The following is a 25,956-nucleotide window of genomic DNA, read 5'->3' on the forward strand; positions in this document are numbered from 1 at the left end:
CGCCGCACAGAGCAAGGGACCCCAAGCTTCAACCCGCCCTTCCCGCTGCCCCGCAGAGCCCGCTCCTCCGCGGAGCCCCCACCCTCACGTCTGGGCCGCGCTGGGACCCGGACCCCTTGGTACCCCACGCAGACGCGAACTCCCACCCCGAGTACTGGGGCCACGCCCGTGTGCCGGCGCGCGGGTGACCGGCGGTAGGGGAGAATCCACCTGGGCGGGGAGGTGGGGGCAAAGGTGACCCCAGACCTGGCTCCCAACTGCGGGCCGGGGAGAGGAACTGTCCCGAGACCACCCTCTCCACCCCCCACAGCCCTTCCGCCCTCACCTGCTCCCGGGACAGCCAGCTCCCAGCGCCGGGCCCGCCCGGTCCCCGCCCCGCCGCCACGTGGCTGCCCCGGCTCGGCTGCACGGGTCCCAGCTGTCCTGTCCCGGCGGGGGCACCCCTGCCACGCCAGCACCGGGAGTCTGGGGCCCAGGTGGAGAGGCGGCGGTGCGGAGGCTTTCCCTCCGCAAGGGTCGGGCCTTCGCGCCTAACTGGACAAGAACTTTCACCTGGGCAGGGGCAGGGCTGGGAGAAAACAGGGAGTAGGGGCCGCAAGCCCACAGGCTCAACGTGACCAGCCACTGCCGCTCCCCCCTCGACAGTGCCACCAGCGGAGGTGCCCAGCCCCGGGACCAGGGGGCTAGGGACAGGAGCCTACCCTGTGCGGCTCTGAGGAATGGCTGTGAGCACTGCACGCAGGACTGAGAAAGCCCGGGGTAAGCCCGGAGTGCAGGGAAACCCGCAACACCCTGGGCAGGTGCCGAGAAGCGTCTGGACAAGCTGACCCAGACCCCGGTACCGGGGGTCTCCATGTGCGCCTGGCTGCGTGATCAGGACTCTGAGGGCATGGAAGTGCTTTTGCCAGGAAAGTGCTCTGGGCATGCTGTATAGGGGTGAATTACCCTTACCACCTTCAGCAAGACCCAGAACTGCCTTTCCTAGGGGTGAAGTAAGGTTTCCAGGGCCTCATGTTGCAGGAAAAAAAAAACCCTAAATTAACATACAGAGAGATTAAATTATCTCCATTCCCAATCTGGCATATTTCCTAAACCTTAAATAACTTGTGAGGCTTCCATGTGGGCTTCTGAGAAACAGGAGGGCAGCTGGGAGAACTTCCCACGCCCACAAGCCTTTGTGTGAAAATCCCTAAAAATAGAGGTTGTTCTTTTAAAAACAAAAGGGAAGGCTAAGCCATGGGAACACTGACAGAACCTAACCTCTCGCTTCTGCTCCAGCAAAGACGTGTGTGAAGATATAGAACATCAAATTTGCCATTTTTACCATTTTAAGTGTACAGTTCAGTGGCATTAATCACACTCACAATATTGTCCAGCCATCACCGCTATTTCCAAAACGTTCATCGTCCCCAGTAGCAACTCTGTACCCACTAAGCACTAACTCCCGTTTCGCCTACCCTCAGAGATAACTCCCTTCATCTACTTCCCGTCTCTTTTTTTTTTTTTTTTTTTTTTTTTTGAGACGGAGTCTCGCGCTGTGTCACCCAGGCTGGAGTGCAGTGGCGCGATCTCGGCTCACTGCAAGCTCCGCCTCCCAGGTTCAGGCCATTCTCCTGCCTCAGCCTCCGAGTAGCTGGGACTACAGGCGCCCGCCACCACGCCCGGCTAGTTTTTTGTATTTTTAGTAGAGACGGGGTTTCACCATGTTAGCCAGGATGGTCTCGATCTCCTGACCTCGTGATCCGCCCGCCTCGGCCTCCCAAAGTGCTGGGATTACAGGCTTGAGCCACCGCGCCCGGCCTCTACTTCCCGTCTCTATGGATTTACCTATTTTGTATATTTCATGTAGGTAGAATCATACAATACTTGTCCTTTTGTGTCTGGCTTACTTCACTCAGCATAATGTCCTCCAGGTTCATCCATGTTGTAGCATGTGTCAGAATTTCATGTCCAGCAAAGAAGTTTTTAATAACCCATCTCTGCCAGAAAAAAAAGACCCCCCAAAAATTACAGATTAGCCATCTGTGAACAAAGGATGAAGAGGTGGACAGGCTGACACAGTCATATTACTGGAATCCATTATGCAGTCACCCCTTGGCATCTGCAGGGGATTAGTTGCAGGCTCTCCGACCAATACCAAAATCCATAGATGCTTAAGTCCCTGATATAAAATGATGTAGTATTTGCATTTAACCTACACACATCCTCCCACATACTTTAAGTCATCTGCAGATTACTTACAATACCTAATTCAAGGCCAGACACAGTAGCTCACACCTGTAATCTCAGCACTTTGGGAGACCAAGGTAAGAGGATTGCATGAGCCCAGGAATTCGAGACCAGCTTGGGCAACATAGTGAGAGCCTATTCTTTTCCCCACAAAAGAAATTTTAAAAATTAGCTGGGCATGGTGGTGCATACCTGTAGTCCCAGTTACTTGGGAGGCTGAGGTGGTAGGATTGCCTGAGCCCAGGATGTTGAGTCTTTAGTGAGCCATGATCATACCACTACATTACGCCTGAGTGACAGTGAGATCCTGTCTTAAAAAAAAACAATCCAACCAAAAAAAACCTATGTAAATCGTTGTTATACTGTATTGTTTAGGGAATAATGACAAGAAGAAAAGTTTGTACATGCTCAGTATAGATGCAACCATGCTTTTTTTTTTTTTTTTAACCAAGTATTTTTGACCTGCCATTGGTCAAATCCACAGATATGAAGGGCTGACTGTATTTCCATGATCCATCAGTATGACCAGCAGAGTCATTTTTCTTATTCATTTTTGGTGGGTCACACATCACACTTTTTTTTTTTTTTTGCCTCAAGCTGGTTTCCTCTTGGCTGTCACCTTCCGATGAGCCTCCCTCTAAGTGTCAACATGAATTTTGAAGAATCTACATTCAATTCCATATCAGCCTGAGTTAAAAACATTAGAAAAGGAAATCTACCTCTTGCTTTATAATCACCTACTTCCTGTCACTCGTCATTTTCTAAATAAATGAGAAGTCCCCTTCAAAGTTTATAAGCACCTTCTAAACCCAGGAACAAATATATTTGTTTCTTTTCTTCGTGTTAAGGCTACAGAAACCTGCCCTTTGCAAAGAAAAAATATATATATCCTGCTTAATGTAGATTTTTCTTATAACAATGACACTAACCTTAAAAAAAAAATACTCGTGTTGAAAAATAGTATCCTGGCTGGGCAAGGTGGCTCGCACCTGTAATCCCAACACCTAGGGAGGCTGAGGCAGGTGGATCATCTGAGGTCAGGAGTTTGAGACCAGCCTGGCCAACATGGTGAAAACCTATCTCTACTAAAAATACAAAATTTAGCCAGGTGTGCTGGTAGGCACCTGTAATTCCAGCTACTCGGGAGGCTGAGACAGGATAATCGCTTGAACCCAGGAGGTAGAGGTTGCAGTGAGCTGAGATCGTGCCACCACACTCCAGCCTGAGCGACAGAGTAAGACTCTGTCTCAAAAAAAAAAAAAAAAAAGAGAGAAAGAAATAGTATCCTGCATATCTTTTAAACATTGCCATTTTTAAGATACTGCCCTACATGAACTAGTAAAAGCACATTTGTTGCATCATTAATTTGTAATACTTTAAACAATGAGAACAACCTAAATGTCCATCAACAGAAGACTGCTTAGATAAGTTATGGTACAGCCATACTATGACAGCTGGCATTAGAAATAATTAGGTGTTTTGGGGCTGGGTGCAGTGGCTCATACCTACAATCCTAGCACTTTGAGAGGCTGAGGCCGGGGAATCACCTGAGATCAGGAGTTTGAGACCAGCCTGGCTAACATTTCTTTTTTTTTTTTTTTTTGAGACAGAGCCTCACCCTGTCGCCCTGGCTGGAGTGCAATGGCATGATCTCGGCTCACTGCAACCTCCACCTCCGGGGTTCCAACAATTCTCCTGCTTCAGCCTCCTGAGTAGCTGGGATTACAGGCGCCCACCACCGTGCCCAGCTAATTTTTGTATCTTTAGTAGAGATGGGGTTTCACCATATTGCCCAGGCTGGTCTTGAACTCCTGACTTCGTGATCCGCCCCCCCCCCCCCCCACCCGCCTTAACCTCCCAAACTGCTGGGATTACAGGCGTGAGCCACTGTGCCCGGCCGCCTGGCTAACATTTCTAATAAAAATACAAAAAACAAAAACCCCATTTCTTTTTTTTTTTCCTTTTTTTTTTTTTCTTTTTTCTGAGATGGAGTCTCACTCTGTTGCCAGGTTGGAATGCAGTGGCATGATCTTGGCTCACCACAACCTCTGCCTCCCACGTTCAAGTGATTCTCCTCCCAAGGCCAGCCTCCCGAGGAAATGGGATTATTCCACCACCACACCAAGCAATTTTTGTATTTAGTAGAGATGGGGTTTTACCATGTTGGCCAGGCTTGTCTTGAACTCCTGACTTCAGGTGATCCACCTGCCTCGGCCTAAAAACCTCATTTCTAATAAAACACAACAAAAATTAGCTAGGCATCATGTACCAATTCAGCCTCAAAGGAGGCTGAGTACCAGAACTGTCACAAACCTGGGAGGCAGAGGTTGTAGCTGAGCTGAGAGGCCACCACCCAGCCTGGCTGACAGAGTGAGACTCCATCTCAAAAAAAAAAAAAGAAACAAAGAATTAAGTGTTTCTATATGTGCTAACATGGAACTCTGTTCATTACATAATAATGAATAAATATAGTAGTTGAAGAATAATGTATAGTGTTTTAAAAGTGCAGTGTAATATTATATACATATATATACAATATATATGTATATTAGTATATATATAATAATTCATATATATGTACTCATATATATATAAAATATATATATGTGCCTCAGCCAGAAATGTCGGTGTGGTGGCTCATGCCTGTAATCCCAGCACTTTGGGAGACCGAGGTGGGTGGATCACCTGAGGTTGGAAGTTCAAGACCAGCTTGACCAACATGGAAAAACTCCGTCTCTACTAAAAATACAAAAAAATTAGCTGGGTGTGGTGGTGCATGCCTGTCATTCCAGCTACTCTGGAGGCTGAGGCAGGAGAATCGCTTGAACCAGGGAGGCGGAGGTTGCGGTGAGCCTAGATCGTGCCATTGGACTCCAGCCTGGACAACGAGAGCAAAACTCCATCTCAAAAAAAAAAAAAAAAAGAAAGAAAAGAAAAAAGAAAAATACACATCAATCTGTTAATGGTGGTTATCTCCAGGGAGGGATTGAGATAGTGAGTATAGACTTTGGAGTACAAATTCTGAATTTTTGTTGTTGTTGTGGTAGAGACAGGGTCTCACTATGTTGCCCAGGCTGGTCTCAGGCAATTCTCCTGCCTAAGCCTCGCAAAGTGCCGGGATTATAGGCGTGAGCCACCAAACCAGTCCATTCTGGATTTTTATTTAATTTTTTTTTTCTTGCAATGAGCATATGTTACTTTGGAATCTGGAGGGTGTGGGGTGGGAGATGAATAAGAAAATTAAAAACAAACAATGTTTGGCAGATTGTATTTCCCATATGCTCTTCTTACAATATGATGTTGGGATTCCTTCAAAAGGAGTTAGGGTCTATGTTACCTCCCATTGAGCCTGAGTGGACCTTTGTAAGTGCCCCAACCAATAGGAGAAATGGTAGAAATGACACTACATGACTTTGTGGGTTAGGTCCTAAAGGCAATAGGGAGCCTGGCTTCCTCACTGTCAGTGCACTTACCCTTGGGATTCAGCCACCATGTTGTGAGGAAGCCCAGGCCACATGGAGAGGCCACTTGTGGGTATTCCAGCCAATAGCCAGTGTCAACCACTGGACATGTGAGTGAAACAAGCCTGCAGATGATTCCAGTTCCCGGTGGAGGCTCCTCCAGGCGTTGTAGAGCAAAGATAAGCTGTGCTTGCTGGGCTCTGTCTGAATTCCTGACTCACAGAAACCATAAGAGAAAATAAATTATTGTCGTTGTCGTAAGCCACTAAGGTTTGGGGTAATCGTTACGCAGTGATAGTGAATACCTAGAGCATCCAACCAAGGTTAAAAAATTAAAACATTTTATTTCCTTTCAAAGTAGTTCTATTTATTTCATTGTTTGAATTCACTGTTTTTGAAGCCCAGTTATACATAAAAAAATAATGTTGTTACTAAACTCACTTTTTTTTAGATGGAGTTTCGCTTTTATTGCCCAGGCTGGAGTACAATGGCGCGATCTCGGCTCATGGCAACCTCCACCTCCTGGGTTCAAGAGATTCTCCTGCCTCAGCCTCCCGAGTAGCTGGAATTACAGGCATGCACCACCATGCGCAGGTAATTTTGTATTTTTAGTAAAGACAGGGTTTCACCATGTTGGCCAGGCTGGTCTTGAACTCCCGAGCTCAGGTGATCTGCCTGCTGGGATTATAGGCATGAGCCACCACGCCCAGCCTTAAACTCACCTTTTTCTCTATTCAGTAACAACTTAAGGTCAAGGTGAAGCACACAATAGTGAGCCTATTGCTTTGTGCGTCTCACCCAGCTCAGCCACAGACAGATGCTCCCTCACCTCTTTCCTTCCAGTGGCTGGCACTGAGAACTGCCTTCTGTGTGAAGGCTGGCAACAAAATCATAACCTGAAAGACAGTGTCATTTGTCAGAAAGTCTGAACCCTGGAGAGGGATCAGGGCTCCAACAAGGTCAACCAGAACGGGAATGGGAAAGCAGGTTGAAAACATTAAGTCATGATGTGAATAGGTATGTACACAAAAACATATCTATCTCATAACCTAGGCCCTGGAACCACAGTCAAAAGTGCTTCGAGAGGTTGCTTCCCTAGTGTGGTGCACTTTTTATAATCACCTAGGGGTGGTTTCAGAAAATGCCAATACCTGGGGGACCCACCTCCAGATATTCTGACTTAATTACTTAATTGGTCTGGGGTGGGGCCTGGAAATCAGTATTTTCTTTAAACTTCTCAGATGATTCTAATGCTCAGCCAAGGTTTGAAAATCATGAGATTCCTAGCCCAAGTTTTTTTTCCCCCTCTTCAAAACACCTGAGAGATAGAATATGTCTTGTTGGCAGCGGTGTCTTATTGTAGTTACAATTTTCAATGACAGGGAGAAGGTGGATACATCACTGAGGCAGCACAAGTAATTTACTATTTAAACAGAGTACTTATATAAACTGCATATATGTTTTAGTTGCTCATTGTGATGCACCTCCCTAGGGCAAGCCTGCCTATTTAAAAAAATCACAGGAATTCTGCACACACTCACAAGGGTTTGCCAGCTCTGAGGGTGGAGCCGAGATTGGAACCTAGGTCTCATGCCAATGCCAGGCTCTCTCCTCTACACAATGCAGCCTGTTTAATCCAGGCAAAGAGAGAAAACAGAAAAAGGTTTTCCTTCTTCATGGACTTTGAAAAGCACTTCCAAGAGCCCCAGGTCCAAGCGGGTGTCCTGCCAGAGGGCCACCCAGCATTGTGGGGAGTTGGGAGGGGTGACTCGGGAGATGCAGGCCTGAACAACACGGGCTGAGAGCCCCCGGCTCCCAGGGAAGTTGGGGTGGGCCAGTCTTATTCCTCTGGCTTCCCTGGTAAGACAGAATGGAGAGGGAGGGGCCGCAGCTTTCCTGGTGTCAGGCGTTCAGCTCCTGTTGGGCAGGTCTCTCCTCCAGGATCTAGGCTATTTGTTGATTCTGGGGGTTTGCCCTGACAAGAGAAAGTCATTCTGCCTCTATCAGCCACCTGGCATCTGTCATGGGCTAGGACCTGGTGGGAGCACAAAACAAAATGTGATGCAGAAAGGAGCCTGAGAAACAGGGTCCAGATTATTTTATGATGACAGTGGCAGCCTCACTAGACTGTGACAACAAAGTGATTAGCAGTAGCTTTTACTCAAATACCATCTATGGCAGACCCAGTGACAGGCTGTCAAGAGTGTAGATGAGAGAAGTCAGGTCTGGATCTGAGACCTGGTTCTCCCTCTTCACTGTGTGACCTTGCCCACGGTCTCCAATGTGTCTAAGCTTCCATTTTCTTACTTGTAGCATGGAGTTTATGATTAAGACCTGCTGACCCTACCTGGCAGAGTGGTTATGAACATTCTAGAATTTTACTGGGGACTGAAATCCAGATCAGCTATCTCTTGGTTTCACAATCCACTATTTTCCCTCCCATTTTGAAAATCCCATGTCCAGTTTTCTGGTCTTACTGCGGTTATCCAGAGCCTCAAACTCCCTAGCAGTGATTCTTCTGCAGGACCGGCAAGCTCTCTTTGCATCCTTGGATATAACTCAGGGGGCCTGCATCCTCTCCTTCGACCACATTCACCAAACATCTGTTGCTCACCAAGGACTGTGGCCAACACAGAACACACAGTGGGAAGCAAGACTGCTCTGGGCAGGTGGGCAAAACAGACATTCATCAAATTCTCACACATTACAAACAGCCATCTAGAAGCTAGAGAAACTGTACAGAGTGATGAGAGAGAGATTCTGAAATGGTTAACGTGACCCAATCAGGAAAATCAGGATAAGTTTTTCTGGGAAAGTGATGCTAGGGTTGAAATCCAAGGGACGCATGGGGTGGGAGTATGAGGTTTAATAGAGTGTGGAGAGAAAATAGTACCTTTGTAGTGCAAGAGGGCATGACCAAGTATCCGAAGCTGAAAGCAGTCCAGTGGTGAAAGAGCAGGGAGGATGAGAGGCTTACTGTAGGGAAGGCGGGGGCTACGGGCAGCTGATGACTACACAGGGCCAAGGTAAGGAATGCCATGTTTCTCTAAGTAACAACTGGGAAGCTGCTGATGCATGGCTGTTATGTGCAGCAAGAACCAGAGCCCAACAAGAGTGCATGTACAGGAACTTACAGAAACCCAGGCAAGACCTGGAGGTGGTTTGGGCTGTGGTAGAGGTAAAGGGAGGGAGGGTTCCAAAGAATTTGAGAAATATTCACAAGCCCTGCTCTCCAGGAGTGGCCTGACTGATCAGATCGTAGAATACTTACTGAACCCCATCCAGCAGTGAGCATTTTCCATTACTAGCCCTCACATGTGGACATGTCTCTTTTTTGCTTCTTCCTTTCTTTGCTCCTATGCAACTGGAGCAGTGAGAAAAGGGCTGGGGCCCACCTGCTCACTGATGAGTCCTGGCCATCCTACTCCTTATTCACTCGATTCTCATATACTGAAATGCCCCCATCAGCGTGAGACGGTAAGGTGCCACGGGGAAGGAAGTGGCTCTAGAGGCCTTATAGTTCCAGCCACATCCTCTAGCTCATTTCTACACTAGGGTTTGGGAAATGGGCATAGCACATATTATATTAAGAGGGTGCCTTGTTTCCCACTGGCCATTGATTCTTGTGTGCCACTTTAGGGAATTTTTTTTTTTTAAGTTTATGGCAAGTGCAAGTTGTAGTTGAGTGCAGAATTCTGGCATTTCCAGTCCCCTGGATCATAGCATCATCTTAATGCCATTGAATCTCCCCCATACTTCTAATACCTTCAGATAGGCCTCTGAAAGCCTCCTGTACCCCCTAGCATTGCTCATTCATTCACACTTGCTCATTGTGTGAGGTAGCTTTATGCTCTCTGAACTTAATGCCTTTAAGCAGCTTACAAACTAATCCAGGGGGTCTCACAATCTTCTCCTGATGATCAATTTAGTTTTGAATGTTCCTGAAATACGGATACTAAAAAAACAAATAAGCCTAACCTGCATGAGAGGCAGGGCTTCAAATCTCATCAGGTAGCATCTGCTGCTTGCTTCTATTCGATGTATACCTGTGATTATGGTATAGACACTCAGGAGAAAGAAAGAAATAAAGAAAAAAGAATAGCAAGGAAGGAACAGAAATAGTGAAAGAAAAATAATGTAAGAGGAAAAAAAAGGAGAGAGAAGAAAGTGGTTCCAACGTCTTAACCTCATTGCCCGTAACTGTGCTTTTGAATCACGGGTTGGCCAGGTTCCTGTTCATGATTAACCAATAGCTTAGGAGTGAGAAACTGGGGACTTCCACCCCAGTATATTCCCTTTCTTTTGTAGGATGACACTTCTGCTTATTGTTTCTCATTTGTGGCAATGTATGTCAGTGTTGTTTAGACTTCATCCAGAATGTTCCATCCCGTTCAGGGTATGTGATAATGAAATCATACTTGTTTTTGAGACAGGGTCTCGCTCTGACACCCCGGGTGGAGTGCAGGGGCGCGATCACGGCTCACTGCAGCCCCAGCCTCCTGAGCTTGTGATCCTGCCATCTCGGCCTCCTGAACTGCTGGGACTTTAGGTGTGCACCACCACACCTGGGTGACTTTTAAAAGTGTTTTTGAGAGATGGGGGTCTCTGTATGTTGCCCAGGCTACAGTCATAGTTTTCTAATGAAGCTTTTTGAATTATGTTCCTAAGGTTTAGGGCATGTGCTTTATAATACCCCATACTCCATTTGTCAGTGAACACAAATTATGAGATAAGTAATCACTCATTTACAAAATTCCTATCACTTGTCTCACTAATTAGTTATTCCTTGGTCAATTAAATCCAGACAGACTCTCATATCTTCTTCAGTCTTTTGAAAGATAATATTGTCTACAAGTGAAAGTTATTACATGTTCTGCTTTACATGAAATGAGGCTTCCAATTGTGAGGAAGCCAGGCTCCCTATTGCCTTTAGGACCTAGCCCAAAAGTCATCTAGTGTCACTTCTACCATTTCTCCTATTGGTTGGGGCACTTACAAAGGTCCACTCAGGCTCAATGGGAGGTAACATAGACCCTAACTGTTTTGAAGGAATCCCAACATCATATTGTAAGAAGAGCATACGGGAAATACAATCTACTCCACGTTGTTTGTTAATTTTCTTATTTGTCTCCCACCCCACCCCCACCAGATTCCAAAGTATTTGGAATCTGTATTTACTGAACACAGTTTCTCCTGTATACTGTATTACTGAATACAGTAAATACACTTGTCCAACTCTGCTCTATCTTGCTTTTGTGCCGCTTCAAAATCTGGACAGGCTGGGCACAGTGTAATCACACCTGCAATCCCAACACTTTGGGAGGCCAAGGCGGGAAGACTGCTTCTGTCCAGGAGTTCAAGACCAGCCTGGGTAACATAAACAAACAAACAAAAAAACCCTGTCTCCATAAAAAATAAAACAAAGATTAGCTAGACATAGTGGAGCAAGCGTGAAATCTCAGCTCTTCAGGAGGCTGAGGCAAGAGGATCTCTAGAGCCCGCGTTCGAGGATACAGTGAGCTATGATCATGCCACTGCACTCTGCCTAGGCAACAGAGCAAGACCCCTTTAAAAAAATAAATACATAAAATCTGAATATGGTATGTATTTAGTACTTTACAGTTTACAAATTATCTCAAGTGATTTGACATTCACAGCAATTCATGTAGGCATTTATTATCCTTATTTTGCAGATGAGAAAGTTGAGGCTCAGAAAAATGTGACTTGAGCAAGGCTACACAGATCGATCAAGGCAGAGCAGTGATTTAATCCTCTTAAGTCCTCTGCTTATTTCACTGTTCCTTATTTGCCCATGCAGCCTATAGAATATTATCAAACTACAGCTCTACTGTCTCACAATAATCCTCAACAAAAAACATGCATAGCTCATTTAAAGCTGTCCCATGCAGCACTGGATATGCTGCCTTGGAAGTACTTTCTTAAAGGATATTTTTAGTCCAAGGTAGGGTGATCACTTGAGACCGGGAGTTTAACAGCAAGCCTGGGAAACACAGCAAGACCCTGTCTCTATACAACATAATAAACATAACTGGGTATGGTGGCACATGCCTGTAGTCCCACCTACTCGGGGGGCTGAAGCAAGGGGATCACTTGAGCCTAGGAGTACAAGGCTGCAGTGAGCTATGATCATGCCATTGCATTCCAGCCTGGGCCACAGAGCAAGACTCCATCCCCCTCCCCCCACAAAAAAACCGTAAAACAATCCACAAAAAAAGAAAACCCTATTTTTTACACACATATTACTAGACTCTGTGTATATTCTCCCCCTTTCCCCCACCCCCCAACAATGCACAAACTGCTCTCAGCCATCTTATGCAAATTACTCTGCATGCCTTTACTCCGCCTTGTCCTCTTTCAGCCATTTCATGATCTAACAATCAGTCTTAACCCTCATACTGTCTTCACAGAAGTTGCGTTAGGGTGATGGTGCTGAAACTCCCATAGTTTTCCCATAGGGGAAACTACCATATCTGAAGTTTAAAAGGTAAGTTTCAGAGGCCAAAACACCTTGAAGGAAATGGCCAAGAGAGAGAATCATACATAGGGACAGCTGGAAGTTATTTAACATTAAGTACCATAAACATAATTGTAGTCTGGGAGGATTGAACAAGTAGCATATGGCTTCAAGGTGTTTAAAGTATTAATACCTTTCCATGAAGACTGTGCTAGAATGACGAATCAGCTTTGGTTTAGTTATTTCTCCACTTCCAGGAAACCATCTCTCACCACCCATTTCCAACCCCGCAGTGGGGTATAGGTGACCCTCTAGTGTATTTTCACTCTCACGTGTGTGAACCTCAGTCCTGTGTTAGGTCAGTTCCTTCAAAACAAAGTCTGTTTCTCATTTGCACAGTCCAGGCTTGAATCCTATCCCTAACTTTGTTATTTTAGGTAGAATATAATTTTTGACGATGTTCCCTATTTCCACTTTTTTAGTTTGTATGTATTTTCTATCTTGTGGAATTTATTAAGATTATATTTTCTAATCCTATCCTAAAACAGAGAATAAATGTACTTACAAGTTCGAGGGTAAGATTACTCAGCATAGCATTCAACACATCTTAACACTCATTGTTTGCTTGAATAATCTAAAGAACAATACCTAAACAATAGGTATTGTTTAGAACAATAATCTAAAGAATAATCTAAAGAACCAACAACCTGCAATTGATAACACTATAAATACCTTTCACATGGTCAAATAAAGATGCTAATGGCCTCAACCATCTATTATACACATGGAGCACAATGCCTGTTACTAAACAGGTGATTGGTGCTGAATGAATGTAGGGTCAAAGAAGTCAGCCCCAATAGGATTCAAAGCAATAGAAAACACAGTTCCTACCATGGGCAAAGCATTTCTTTGGCTCCCTTCCCCACCTTGACACAACATCGTATTTTCAGAACCTTATTAAGAATGAGAAGCTAGGGAAAATTAAGGTTACAACTTTAAAAGTTCATCTGTATTAGTAGGTAAATATGTAAATACTCAAATGTTCTCCAACAATTCAAATCCATTTCTAAACCTGAGTTTCCCAGTCACTTGAAAATCACTTTGAGATGTCATTCTAATTTACAATATCACATTTCACATCCCAGCTCTTACACATACACATATGCAGCGGTGTGAGTGTCTGGGTAAAATGTTCCTTTTAATTACACTTGAAAATGACAAAATAATGAAAATTATGAGACCCAAATTTTAGCTTTAGTTCACTTAAAACTTTTCACCTCCGTTTGTTCTTTATGCATCATATGAATATAATTTATATCCTATCAGGTTCACCAGAGAAAACAGAACAACCAGCACTCTGAAAAAAAATTAAATTCTATCCAAACATATAATCATAAAAATCTTCATACTCACTTTGTGCATGATAAATTGTCAAGTAAGACTCAATGACAACACATTAATTCAAGTGACTTCAATGTTTTATTTTTTCTTATAATCTTTAGAAGACTGGAGAAGTATCATGTAGAGTATCTCCCCACCCCTCTCCCCACCATTCCTAATCATTCAAGAAAAACTGGGATCTAGGAAATGCATTAGTAGACTATCAGTGGTATTATTATGTACAATTGGTTAAAGCACCATGCTAATAAGGCCAGGGTCCTAGGACTGATCATTGCAAGGGCCAATTAGTTTAAATTTGTTCCATGGACCCAGACTGCACTCCTAACTGCAGACAACTTTCTTACAATGCATCCCACTGGTCACAAGCTAGGGTACTGGCAAGGTGGTAGATAGATGAAAACAAATCTCCACTAATGAAAGAAAAAAGAAAAGAAATCCCACGTATGCTGATAGTGGGTTAACAGAATCTTATCTGTAAAGAAAAAAACACATATTTTCTTAGCCCTATGATAAACACGTTTCAAGTCTAAAATATTCAATGACAGTAACATTTGACTCTTGCATTTTAGAACTGTCTAATAAATAACATTCCACACAAAGCTATAATAAAGGCCCTGATAATTGTTACCCAATTTGTGTAACTGTTAATTCCACACAGACATACTTTTCTCTTTACTGTTAAATCTATGCACCATGATTTTTGCATATTTACCATTCGTTATTTGGTTCAGAATATTGTGAAAAATTCAGCTCGAAAATTATCCATAAAACTGTATTCTGTATTTTTTTTATTTTTCAAACAGCCAGTGTCCACATTTAAAATGCAGAATTTGCAAATATTAGTCTGATAATTCAATTTAAAGTAAAGCAAAACAACTTCCTTTAGTATCACAATACATAAAATGGTTTTATAAACTCCAAATGGCAAAGATAACTATATGACAATAGTGTTGAAAGCCGTGAAACTCATTAAACCTCTTATCAATAGGTCAGTTTAAAGAATATCTCTATGTTCCATGACTATGCATGAAACAAGCTTTCACTGTATCATAAAGGCTCAGCAATTCATTCATGGCATAATATAGGGTCAAGCAAGATTTTGTTTTTACAATGACAATTAAAATAGATTTAAAGAAACAAAAAATCCTCCCAATTGTTTAAAAACAATTCTATTTGGAGAGCAAAATATTTTAAAATATATCGACTTACCAAATTTCAATTGTCAGGATGCTGACTACTGATGCAAAAGTTTGTATTTAAAAATATCACAAATATCTTTTTATTTAACAGTGAAAATTTCAATGTGATAAGTTTCATTGCAAAGCAATTGTCACCTGAGTAGATTTTAAAATTTAGTGCTCCTATTTTTGGGGGGAGAGGGGAAGGAAAGACCCATTTTGTATCTGATCCCGAGTTTGCAGTTGAGTCCTTCACAACAATTTCTTAGGGAGTTGAAGAAACAACCTGATGCAACCTTCCCAAGACACACGATGCCCCCTTTCCCTCGGAAATTTGCTCTGGCATTTTAGGAACTCTCAGTATTCATCAAATATTTCCATTTCACTACCCACTCAAGCATAGCAACCCAATTCATTCAGTTCTATACAACAGTGTCTATATTATGTACATATTTAATTATCAATAGGAAATAGAAAATAAAAATTTACAGTGATTGAGAAAAGGTCAGAAAATGGGATAGGAATCGTAATACTGTATAATCAGAATATCCTATTATCTTACCAGTTTTAATGACAGGGTTTTTCCTTTATTAGTTGAAATACAAAGAAGGCATAGGGGATCCCAGGAAAATAACACTATATATCAGAAAATTCAACGTGCTCCACCATCAGGATTTCCATCACACATTTAATTTCTTCTGTACAATGTTTATAAACTTGTTTTTCTTTTCAAAACCATCAGATTTTCAGATTAAATTCAGCACTACACAGTATGCCCTTGAAGTAAAATGAGGTTACCTGCTTTATTTGGATACCAAGTTCCCTTCAGACAGCATTAAAATAAAGACAAGACTACACAGATAAAATCCAGTATAATTCAAATCCAACAATGAAAAATTTCCCCCATATTGTTGCAAAATTCTTTCTACTGAAATGCTTTGCTACAATAATAAAAAGCATACATTACATATAAAAGATACCAGTGTACTAAAAAGTGACAGAAGTGGACTAGCAAATCCTTCAAAGCACATTATATAAATGACTAGCATTTAAAAACATTTTTTTCCTATAAAATGTAGGTCATATACATTTATAAATTGGCGGTTTTATTTCTAAAGCAGTGATGTGTGTGTTCAAATAGCTGTTCTGTACAGTATAATATCTACTCACTTGAAACTATAATAGGTTTGTCTTTCTTTGTATTGAAGTTGAATAAATTCATCTGATCAGCTGAGAAATCAAGCTGGAAAAATAAGTATCTAAAAATCAATGTAGAAAGTTTAGAATTATTGAAATGTAGTTATGAAATATGAAGAGAACTATCTATTTCACAATGGAGCTGAAGTCACCTCAAAACTTACGGGCTTGAATCTAAAACAGAAACAAATATTAAAATCCAAAGCAAATCACAAAGTTAGGTAGCAGTACAGAAGCAGGAAAAAAAAACCACATCCCTTCCTTCAGTGTGATGGGCACTAAGTTTTGCGGTCTTCCTCCATCTTGCAGAAGAGTGGTAAGGCCATTCAATGCTTAGTGAAAGTGAGTACAGATGAAGTCAGATTTAGCCTGTCTCCCCTGCAACTTCAATTATGCTGTGTAAACAGTGTTACGTTCCAATAGGAGGAACAATGGAATTTGCTTATAAAAACTGATTAAAGATAATCATCATTAAATGAAATAAGGATAATTAATAACTCTGAAATGTTTTTAGAACTTTCCTGATGCTACTTGTAAAGTTAGCACTGCTATGTATTATTGCTTACATACAGTACAACATCATATGCCTTCTAACATAAAGCAGTACTGTGATTTGTTTGTACATATTTACAGATTCTTAAAAACAAGCTGTAAAAACATTACATACTTTCAGACAATACAAATTAGCACATTGGTACTCACTTCAAAACAAATGGAATGCATAACATTAATAAACATCATAAAGGAAGACTCACATAAAAGTCCTTGATTGTCAAGACACGTTTATATATAAACTCTAACTGTGCAGAATTAAAGATTCGATCATAGGTACATCCTTATTTGATGAACCATATTTACAGCATGGTATTGCATAAAAAAATAAAATAATGTTTACAGGGTTTTACTTTTTTATCCATTGGATTAAAGAAAGCAACAAACATAACAAGAAATGTTTGTCTGCTTCAGTTTGTTTCCTACCAAAGTTTAAGTGAAAAAAGGAAACACGGTTTTTATTTGCAGAATATAGCAAAACAACTGGAAAATTATTTCCCTGAAATAAAGCAATTTGAAACGGAAAAGGTTTTAAATTAAATTTCAGACTCAAAATATTTCTGATTATTATAGTGCTTCTTCAAGTAAATATACTGTGAAAAAAATGAGTTCTAGTTTAAAATGTTCTAAGTCTAAGAAATGCAGTACTACAGTAATGCCTACTTTTTAAAGTTTCCCGGCCTTTTTTTTTTTTTTTTTTTTTTTTTTTTTTTAAACAGCCCTTTAAAAACCCAAATTAATCAAATGAAAGAAGTGGCAAAAGATCTACCCTAGCTGGCACTCTGCAAGTGTCTCTCCTCTGTGGAAAGGAAATCCTGCCTTGACATAACTGCCGTCTGCCTCTTGATATAAAAATGACCTGACCGATGGCTGGCACCCTCAATCACAGCTGCGAAGATGGATTCCTACCTTATCAAGTACCATATTTGCATGTAGACCCAAAACATTTAAGAGCCACTTAAATACTCAAAACAAATGAAATATGTGTGCAACAAGGTTTTAAAAAAACCCTTTAGAAGATGTTCAAGAGATATTACCTCATCTAACGTGATGTTTCCAATCTTCAAACGTGAGAGTAGGTCCCAAGAGGAAAAGCACACCTCACTCAGATTGATCAAAAGTTTAAGGGTGTACCAGCATGTTTTTATAGAACAACGTGCTCACTTTGAGAAACGAGAAACATGAATTGCAAAATAGTATCTCGATATATCCTCCATATTTCAATCTAAAGCAGCACACAAGGCTACTTATTTTCTCCATTAATGCCCAGATAGAAATTAAATAACCTTCTGAACCAAAGTGGGGAAACCCAAAACTGTTGAGATGTTTATCATATTATGATAGAACAAGGTAACTCTGGTAGGCATTTGGAATTTCACAGTAAGAGACTGATGACTATACGTAAATGGTAAGTCAGTAAGTTATGCTGGCTGAGTATCACTTATCTAAAAAATGCTTGTAACCTGGTAGAAAAGTCTGCCATTATGTAGATTTAAAGAAATGTGTGAAAACAGGAATGCAACACCTGAAAGTCTGCTTGCATAACTACCATTTTCAAAGGCCTTCCTTCCCAAGCTTACCCTAAGTGCTCAGCAAGAGTCACATTCTAAAAACTGTGCTGGTGATGTTAAAACAACTGAAAAAACCTCTACACTGTATCAAAATTACATCAAGTTCTCCATGGAACAAAATTTTTGATCAGGCTCCAAAACAACTCAAGAAATAAATGCCTACTCTCATCAAAAGTACTATGAGAAAAATACCAATGCCTATCTAGGGTGAGCACAGTTCCATTTTTAACATATCACCTGAATGAAGCCTTTTTGTAATTATGTAATGCACAACACACACAATCTTAAGAGTCAATAATGGCAGAACTTAAATATTTACTTCAAAGAAGTCTAAAATTCTTGAAAACTTTGGCAGCAAAGAAAGCTGTCAAATGGGAAAACTAGTATTTCAAGCAAAACTTAATAACCAAAGTATAGAGGAAACCACATTAAATATAATTTATATTCCTTATCATAAAAACACCAATATATTCAAAATAAATGAAGGATGTTAAGGGTGGATAGTTATTTCTTCCCTTTCTTTATGAGAACAGTCTTCGGATAACATTAAATAAAAGCAAAAATAATTTAAATGGATAACATATTCTATATTGAAACAAAGACTGCAGATCTACAGGGCCAGTATAAGAGTCAAAATGGAAATTAAGAATAGTTCCATTTTCCAAGGGTATTAATTTTAGATTTTCACTGGTGCTAAATCAGTATGTGCATTGTGACGAAGATGGCAGAAATTCAAAATGTAAAAATGAAAAAGTTGGAACAAAGAGTCAATAACTAATATAACTTCCAAAAATCAAAATTGCCCAACGCATAACTCAAACCATCATTCTTCAGAAAAGTGTGTGTGTGTATATATATATAAAAGCACTATTTATTGTACCATGCTGTATTATTTTAAGACAGAGTATTAAAAAAAAACATTCATGGTATAGGATAAAGTCTGTAGTTTATTTAGATTTTGAAATGCAACAAAAATTTTCCGATCACTCATCTAGCTGAAAAAGAAATGGTAGTTACTGGAATTAGTAAACACTTTTGGTTTGTAAAGTTGTAATGAGCAGTGTTCATTAAAAAGTAACTCAAGATAAAATAAGCAATTAAAATGCCCATTTCTTTAGTTTCTCTGGATGCTGTTTAATTATCCAATCTATCAAGAGTCTAGAAAGAAAAAGATTAAACCAGGTTTTACAGTTCCAAAGATATCCCAATTTCCTTTTATTGCCAAAAGTTAAAATTGTCAATTATGAGATGATTATGACACAACCATATCAAACCTAAAAATCTAATTTTTTTTTTTACTTTGAGAAATCAAAAATACCAAATAGATTCTAAGTGCTCTATGTTAACTGAAGTGTATATGTAAAGTAAAATACAATTAAGCTTTAAAACGTGGAATATACATTTTGTGTAAGCATTATGTTCTTGGGAATGTAATCTACAGAAATTTTTTTACTAAAACTTCAAAACCTTGATACCTGCACATGAAAAATCATAAAAAATATCTAGGTACAACTGTACAAAGAAACTGACACCAATATGCATACTTCCATAGAGAAGTGACTGCTTCAACAGTTGTGTGTTTTGGTAAAAGTTTTGAAAGTATGCATATTTTTAAAGTAATTAGGCTTTTAAATAGTGGAGTCTTAGACTATCAGATTTTTATTACTTTTTTTCTTCAAAAAAACACATGTCAATATAATGCAAAATGAAAATCAAGGGTATATGGCATATCATTCTTTTTAAAAGGTGGTTTCTTGGTTTTTTTCCCCCATAGGACACACTAATTTATTTAAGCCATAATCTCTTGACATTAAACTTTTTAAGTTCACTCTGTCTGTAAAGTATACTCAGATTCCCTGCTGAAGTGCAATGACTATGCTGAAAAACTTAGAAACAGTATGAGTAAATTTCACACAATTACTAATCTCCTAAGAATGTACAATGTTATCAGTTAGGAAACAATTGTGCGAAAGTCTTTTTTTTTTTTCCTTTTTAACTTGGTGTGGGTGGAATAGCAAGTTTCTGATCTAAAACAAGTAATGCATTGCTTCTATAAAGGTGACAACATGTAAGGCAGTTCAAAGAATGCTGACTAACCAAACGAAATGCAGTTATTGGATTATCTTGCTATTCATATCAGCTTAACTTGTTATTACGCATTGCTCTTAAATCTGTACAGCACTCCATTTACACAGAGTAACCCCACTCTTGATTAATCTGTTCTAAAGTGCCAGTATTATTTACACTTTTTTTTTTTTTTTTAGCCAAAAGTCTGGCCAGTTGTGGCATCAGGTGAAGATGTCATCCCAGCTCTATTATCATTTACATTCACCAAGGGAAATTCTGAAAATTCAGCACTTGTCCCTGGTCCCCGAAGGTTCACCTGTCCATTGGCAGTGCTAAATTGAGTAGCTATTCCAGCTCTTGATCCATGATACGGAGCACGGAAGGGCTGTTCAAAGGAGCTCATTTGGTAAGCTTGGTGGACAGGCTGGGCCTCAGCTTTCTTCTGAGAAGTCACTTGATCCAAAAAGTCCTGTGTTGATGTGGCAGAAGCATGGTTTGTCTCATCACCTGAAAAGGGAAATGAGTGCTGTGAATCACCAACTATTAGTCCAAAATGGGACTTATCTGGAGTTGTTCTTAGTGGAGAATTCATTCCTGATCGAAAGCTATTGATGGGCATGGTGGCATAGACCTGCTTGTCTATGGAAGAGAATGCTGGCTGATTTGGGAGGGTCTGGTTATCAGTCACAAAGTTAAGGCTCGGGCTATTCAAATAGGCATCATTTTGGCTAGTTCTGTCCAAAGCCTGCTGCAGAAACTTCGAGTATTCCTGCAACATGTTGGCTTTATCTGATGAGGATGCTTGGGAGCTTGATCCAACATTCTCTGATGGGGTGACCTCTGGTACTTCTGAAGAATTTATTGATATGCTAGAAGTCACTTCAGTATCTGCAACACTGAAGGATATCTCATGCTGTCCATTAGCTTTGTGGGAATAATGATCCAACAGAGTCTGCAGTACCTCATCTGGAATAACATTTTTGTCATGATTACTCTTAATCTCCACATTCAGTGCCTGTGACTCTAATATGGATGCCGTGGTACTTTCATCAATGACACTTGCCACAGCTGCTTGTGTTACAGAAGGCTGAGAAGCTATGGTACCCACATTCAGCGCATATTCCCTGCTGTTGTTACTTGCTGCTTGAAGATACCGCTTCTTCTTCAAAAACTGCATGGCATCATCATAATTAGTACTACTATGCACAGGTTTACTGGGCCCCTCCTGCAAATTATCAACCTGATCAATGTCAGCATTGCCTTCTGAGTCCAGTAAAGCCTGTTTATCCACAAGTTCAAAAGCATACTTTGAAACTTTGCTCTCTTCATATGTGGATAAAGGTGAAATTGTTTGATTTTGCTCCAGTGGCTGTTTCAGACTTCTCTTACTATTAATTTTTTTGAGAACTAACTTAGGTGGGTGTATTTCTCCTGACGCATCTTCTAAATGAGAGCCCCCAACTGAAGAATGTGGCATTTCAACAGCATATTCTGCAACCATATATTCATCTTTTACTTTAGTACTTGAAGAATAAAGAGGCAAATAATCATTTTTGTCTTTTTTCAGGTCAGATTTGTCCAAAGCACTCTCTTTGTCCATTCCAGATGATTTTTTCTCCGTTTTCTGCCTTTTCTTTTTTGGCAGTGAGTTGTCTTTTGGTGACGTAGAAAAGCCAGAATCTTCCTCAGATGTCAGAAGGCCACCTTTGATGGCACATCTATTTAGTTTTTTGTCATGATTTTCATGGCACATACGTTTATGTTTCAATACACGATCTGTTCTGGAAAAATACTGTTGAATTCGGAGGATGGTAGTGGGTTGTGTTTTTGGTCAACCAAGAAAAGAAAAAGTGAAACAAAACAATTAATATAAAGATATATTAATGCAATAACATACATAATTCCAAACAAATTCACTGAGCCAATTTTCTATTATAAATCTAATCCGTAAGTTAGAAGGCTCCTCAAATAGTTCTAAGTAGTCATATTTTCTAATCTAATTTATAATTATTGTATAATTTAATTACAATAGAAGAATTTCAAGCCGTCTCTCTTACCTGTAAACAGTATTCACACTGGTAAGGTTTTTCTCCACTATGAGTTCTCTTATGCCTTTCCATATGATATTTTTGTATAAATCTCATACCACATTCATCACAGCGAAATGGTTTTTCACCTAGCACATAATATAGAAAGTTTAAAACAAAACAAATATTGTAAAATAATGAATTGCTTTGCCATAAGAATCTCTAAAATAAATGGCTTTTGAAAGTTATAACTTCCAATTTCATTTGTCAAATATATTTTGCTTTATAAAAATGAAAAGGATTAGCATATGCTATTGGAAAGAAAAGGATGAATACAGGCACAGTCCATTTTCCTGTCTTTTTGTTATATACGTATGTAATATACTCTTTCCAAGGAGAACAGCAGTGCCAGGAATTTATAGCAATATGAACAGACTAGCTGATGTTTCTAATCTTTTTTTCAATCATATAAAATATTGTGTAACAGTAAAAAACAAAAAGTTACCCATGCACAGTACAACACAATTCCCGGGGACAGCTTTTTAACTCAATTTCTTTTTTAAAACGTTTGTGGTTAAATAAAATCTGAATCCTGAAAACATCCTTAAAAATCTAATTTAATAAAATATAAAAAGAACTTAGAGTCTTAAGTTTGTTTATACTTATTCTTTTCCTCAACTCAAGCCAGCACTTCCTATGTCATTTAGGGAATGAATTAAACAGAGTATTGTTAATTGGACATATAACACAACACACAACCCCCACCCCCATTTTTTAAAATTCCCTAATGACTCCTAGAATCTTCTGATCCATAGTCAGGCATGCTATCCATTGTGCCACTGGCCCCAGCAATGATTTCTAAGCTGTTAAGAACCACTACTACAAAGCTCTAGAATAGTTTTTACTGATAAAACCACAGTCTAAGTAAACAGAAGGGTGAGACAAGAAGTTACTTTGAATAACGCTTGTTGAGGAAACTACTGTTTCTACCTTTCAAACATTTAACAAAATTTTTACCAAAGACTACTAGTCTACCCATAGCCCTTGTTGTAGGAGGTTAAAAATATAAGACATACTACTTGTCTTCAAAGTTTGTAACATAATTGGGAAAACACGATACACACATTTTAAAAAGACAACTAACACTATGTCTATTCTGATTTACTTTTACATCTTTATATTTCACTCTTTCTCTTTGTAACCCTTTCAGACAAACCAAAATACCTACCATCTTGTGCTTTCCTACTTTTGCCCTGATTCATGCTGCTCCTTCGATCAGGAATGCCCACCTTTGGGTGTTCAAATACTCTATTCCCTTTGAGACCCAACTCATCTCCTTTGGGATACTCTGTCCTACTCTCCCAGGTGAAAGGTATCTTTCAGTTTCCACAGAACTCTATCTGTACCTCTCCTACGGCACTCATTACTTTCAACTCAATAAGCATTGAGTTAAACTTTTTTTAAATTTCAAATTACTGAGTTGACATAATTATAATTATTTAATTACTTTGTATATCTCTATTCTTATACTAGATTGTATTTCTTTAGCTCAGAATCCAGGTCTAAAGTATATTTATGTAGTTCAAAGTACCTTATGCAATTAAAAAAATTTTTTTTCTTGTACAGATGGTGTCTCACTATGTTGCCCAAGGCCTGTCTCGAACTCCAGGCTCAAGCAATCCTCCTGCCTTGCCCTCCCAGAGTGTCGGGGTTACAGGCATGAGCCACTGTGCCTTGCCCCTTGTGATATTTTTTAAGTGCCAATGGTGACCATTACAGTGGATTATTAAAGGGAAAATGTTACTATGAGCTAGTATGATTTGGAATGGTTTCTTGGAAGTGTTGAAATTTAAGCTGAGTAGCAGAGAGATTAAAGCCAAGGGGGAAAAAAATGTTGGCGGGGGTGGGGGGAAGGAAATAACAGTACTCTAAGTGTTTAGATACTATAAAATGTGCAGGAGAAATGGTGTCTAAGAAGATAATTTAATTGGCAACAAGTAAGTTGTTTAAAACTTTCAGGAATGTAACTTCAGTAATTACTGTAGAGCTACCAAATTTTAGAGCTAAAGGGTTTCCAGTGGCTTTCGAACTGTGCTCTTTCAAGTTCCAGAGGCCCACATGGACGGCTGCTGATGTGGCAAAAGGCTCAAAGTTTGTCACCCAAAATCAGTATAGAATAGCTCACTTTTATAAAATGGGGCTCCAAGTAAGGGTTCCAAAGATTCAGAGACTAGAAAGATAGCTTACGACAACAAATCCAGACCAATTCACTCATTTTATAGAAAGGAAATACTGAAGGCCAAAAAGTTAAGGCACGTGGTCAAGGGGTTAATGAATGCATTAACTACTGAAGCAATGGAAGTTGGGAGAGAAAGTCACTTATAAAGGAAGTTTGGAAGTGAAAGAAATGAAAAGATGGAGAAGGGAAATAATAGTTGAGAGGCAATCCATTCCAGAATAAGCACTGTTTGACAGGGAGACTGCACTGACTGAAGGCAGAGGAGCCAGTGAAGAAGAGAAATTGATTATCAATACTGAATACTGCTGAAATGGTGCACAATCAAAAGAACAAAATCCAGAGGAACCAAGATGCGAAGGGAAGGAGATTACAGGTAATGTTGTTGGACAGGGGAAGAAAGAATATGTGCAAATTTTGAAATAGAGCTTGTAAAGCTGGGTGCAGTGGCTCATGCCTATAATCCCAGCACTTTGGGAAGCTGTGGAGGATGGACTGCTTGAGCTCAGGAGTTCAAGACCAGCTTGGGCAACTTGGGGAAACCTGTTTCTACTAAAAATACAAAAATTTAGCCATGTGTGGTGGTGTGTGCCTGTGGTTCCAGCTACTCGGGAGGCTGAGGTGGAAGGATCGTTTGAACCTGGGAGGTGAAGGTTGTAGAGAGCCAAGATCGTGCCACTGTACTCCAACCTGGGTAACAGAGTGAGACCCCATCTCAAAAAAAAGTTAAACTAAATTTAAAAAAGAATATAGATGATAGAGCTCATTAACGTCAGAAGTTAGTTATCAAAAGTGAAAAAGAATGAACGAGAAAAATTAGTAAGTTGATTACAAGTCAATTCATTCTGTATATTTGTGGATTGGAAGACTTAATACTGTTAAGATGGCAAAATTCCTCAAACTGATCTACAAATTTAAAGCAGAAATTGACAACCTAATCTTAAAATTCACATCTAAAAGAGCCAAAACTATCTTGAAAAAGAACCAAGCAGGAGGACTCTTACTTCCAGATTTCAAAATTTACTACAAAGCCACAATAACCAAGACTATATGATAACAGCTTAAGGACAAGACATACATTTCAAGGAATAAAATTCACAGTCCAAAAGTAAATCCTTACATTTATGGTCAACAGATTTTCTAAAAAGGTGCCAAGGTAATGGGGAAAGAATAGTCTTTTCAACAGATTTGATACCCACATACAAAAAAAATGAAGTTAGACACCCTCCCACTAACTCCCGCACCTCTCACATCATAAACAAAAGTTAACTGAAAATGGATCAGAGGCCTAAACGTGAGACCTAAAACTATAAAAATGTTAGAAGATAATACAGGACCTTAGTTAGGCAGTGGTTTCCTAGATAGAACCAAAAGCACAAGCAACCAAACAAAAAATAAATAAATTGGACTTAATCAAAATTTAAAACTTTCATGCTTCAAAGGACACTATCAAAAAAATGAAAAGACAGGCCAGACACTGTGGCTCACGCCTGTAATCCCAACACTTTGGGAGGCAGAGGCGGGTGGACCACTTGAGATCAGGAGTTCAAGACTGGTCTGGC

At 40.0% G+C, this 25,956-nt stretch overlaps 1 protein-coding gene across 6 annotated transcripts in view; it reads right to left on the bottom strand.

Moving 5' to 3' along the window:
* Positions 1-13,625: 13,625 nt before the first annotated feature.
* The window catches only part of ZNF148 (zinc finger protein 148), a 140,762-nt gene continuing 128,431 nt past the window's right edge, over positions 13,626-25,956 (bottom strand). For 5 of the 6 annotated variants that reach the window (XM_021934144.1, XM_021934146.1, XM_021934142.1 and 2 more), the window contains 2 exons: positions 22,189-22,307; positions 13,626-21,923 (listed from right to left, as the gene is read on the bottom strand). In XM_021934144.1, coding sequence (XP_021789836.1) covers positions 20,325-21,923; positions 22,189-22,307 — 1,718 coding nt within the window. In that variant the 3' untranslated portion in view covers positions 13,626-20,324. The remainder of the gene's footprint in view (positions 21,924-22,188; positions 22,308-25,956) is intronic. The other variant, XM_009200148.4, reaches the window with a different exon arrangement.

This window comes from Papio anubis, chromosome 2, assembly GCF_008728515.1.
Source record: "Papio anubis isolate 15944 chromosome 2, Panubis1.0, whole genome shotgun sequence".
Classification (NCBI taxonomy): Eukaryota; Metazoa; Chordata; class Mammalia; order Primates; family Cercopithecidae; genus Papio; species Papio anubis.